Source organism: Nothoprocta perdicaria, unplaced genomic scaffold (genome assembly GCF_003342845.1).
Source record: "Nothoprocta perdicaria isolate Ctin4 unplaced genomic scaffold, notPer1 scaffold_44, whole genome shotgun sequence".
Classification (NCBI taxonomy): Eukaryota; Metazoa; Chordata; class Aves; order Tinamiformes; family Tinamidae; genus Nothoprocta; species Nothoprocta perdicaria.
Window position 1 is genome coordinate 4,643,565 of NW_020455688.1, and position 1,814 is coordinate 4,645,378.

The following is a 1,814-nucleotide window of genomic DNA, read 5'->3' on the forward strand; positions in this document are numbered from 1 at the left end:
GCCCGCCGCGCCGCGCCCGCCGAGCCCCAGCGCGGCCACCGAAGTTGGTGCCCCGCGGGGCCGCCGTGCCCGCCTTACCTTGCTTGACACACTTGAGGCGGATGGGGTCCTTGCAGTGCTTGATCACGGCCAGCACATCCCTGATGGTGAGCCCGGCCACGGGCGTCTCGTTCACCTCCAGCAGCAGCTCCTCCGGCACTAACTTGCTGCCGCCCTCATAGGCCACCTTGCCGGGCTTCACCTCGCCCAGGTAGGGGAACTGCCCGTTCTCGGCGCCCCCCTTCAGCTCGAAGCCCAGCTGCCCCTCCTGGTTCCTCACTATCACGATCTCGTGGACCCGGCTCGTCCAGTGGCTTTTCTTCTTCAAGCCCTTGGACATTGCCGTGGGGATGCGCTGCCCGGCGCCCTCTCGCTGCTCCTTTCCTGCGGCTTCCCTGCCCGCCCCCCGTGGCGCCGGGCTGCTCTCCCCGGGGGCCCGGGAGCGCAGCGCGARGCTGCGGCTGCGGCGCGGGTGAGCGCGGGGCGGCCGAGGGGCTCGCGGAGCCTCTGCCCTGCCCGGCGGCGCCTCAGCGCAGAGCCATGGCAGCCGCGGCGGCGGGACGCGGCCCCGGCGAGCGTGGCCACTAGTTGTACGGAAAGTGGCGGCGCGCGGGCAGCGGCAGGAGGGCGGGCGCGGGGCGGCGGCAGCGGCAGGAGGAGGAGCGGGCGGTGCCGGCGCCGGAGCCGGAGCCGGAGCGAGGCGGGCGCCGCTCGTCCCTGCCTCCCTCCCCGCCCGCCCGCCTCGCTGCCTGCCGCCTGACCCGGTAGTGAAGGCGGGAGGGAGGGAGCGAGGGCGGCGGGAAGGCCGGGCAGGGCGGCGCGGGGAGAAGCGGCGCCCTCGGGACGAGACGGGAGCGCGATAACGTAAATGCGGCCAGGCTGCAGCTGCGGCGGAGCCGGGGGGCGGTCAGCGCCCTGCCCGCGGCACCTCGGGGCGAACAGCCCGGCGGCAAAGTGACCGACCTCGAACCACGGCCAGGGGCGGCCCCCTGCCTTGGGCATCTCGGGGTGCCGGGGGGATCTGGGGATCCCCGAGGATCCCCGAGGACCCCAGGAGCGTGCGGAAGCGCTAGCGGCATCGCGCCCGCAGGTCCCGCCGTTCAGGTCCTTCAGTTGCCGTGTTCACGGGGGCGTTTCTTAACGCGGGAGCCTGCGACCGCAGSGGACAGTGAGGAACATCGCAGCAGAGAAGGGCAGTGGCCACTGGAAATAACACAATGAAGGGCGCCTGGCGCTGCTTGTTTTTAATATCTCTGCCTACTGTCACCTCTGAAACTTTCTCCCTGCTCTCATTCAAGTTACCGTCTGCTCCATGGCCTGAAACCCAAATGAAACCCCAGATCTTCACTGCTCAAGACYGGCCCTTCCAACCTCCAGTCCTTCATTCAATCACAGAGGCATTGGGTGAACAGGAGGTATTTTGACCCATTTGCCCCCATGGGTCCTCCATCTAATTTGCCTGTTCTTCATCTAGCGTGAGGACAGGCAGTTGGGTGCAGCAGTTGGAGCTTCTTTTGGAGAAGTTCGCCTTGCCTTGAAGGAGAGTTGCTGTCTGAAGAGAAGATCAACAGAATGTAGACAGAGAAACCTCCCTATTTTGAGAAACACATGTTTTTTTTTGTTCCTGGAAGATAAAGGACAGCAAGAATGTACAAGGTCTGCAGCCTGGGCACAGAGAGAGGGAAAGCAGAGAAATTCATGTGTTACAGGAATGTGATTAAAACCTGATCAGATATTTTAAAAAAAATCAATTAAAAATGTCTGCAATGCATTTT

At 64.7% G+C, this 1,814-nt stretch overlaps 1 protein-coding gene across 5 annotated transcripts in view; it reads right to left on the reverse strand.

Moving 5' to 3' along the window:
- Positions 1–395, reverse strand: part of MAGI2 (membrane associated guanylate kinase, WW and PDZ domain containing 2) — a 674,980-nt gene extending 674,585 nt beyond the window's left edge. For all 5 annotated transcript variants that reach the window (XM_026046375.1, XM_026046373.1, XM_026046374.1 and 2 more), the window contains exon 1: positions 79–395. In XM_026046375.1, the coding sequence (XP_025902160.1) occupies positions 79–379 (301 nt within the window). In that variant the 5' untranslated portion in view covers positions 380–395. The remainder of the gene's footprint in view (positions 1–78) is intronic.
- Between the last annotated feature and the right edge of the window lie 1,419 nt (positions 396–1,814).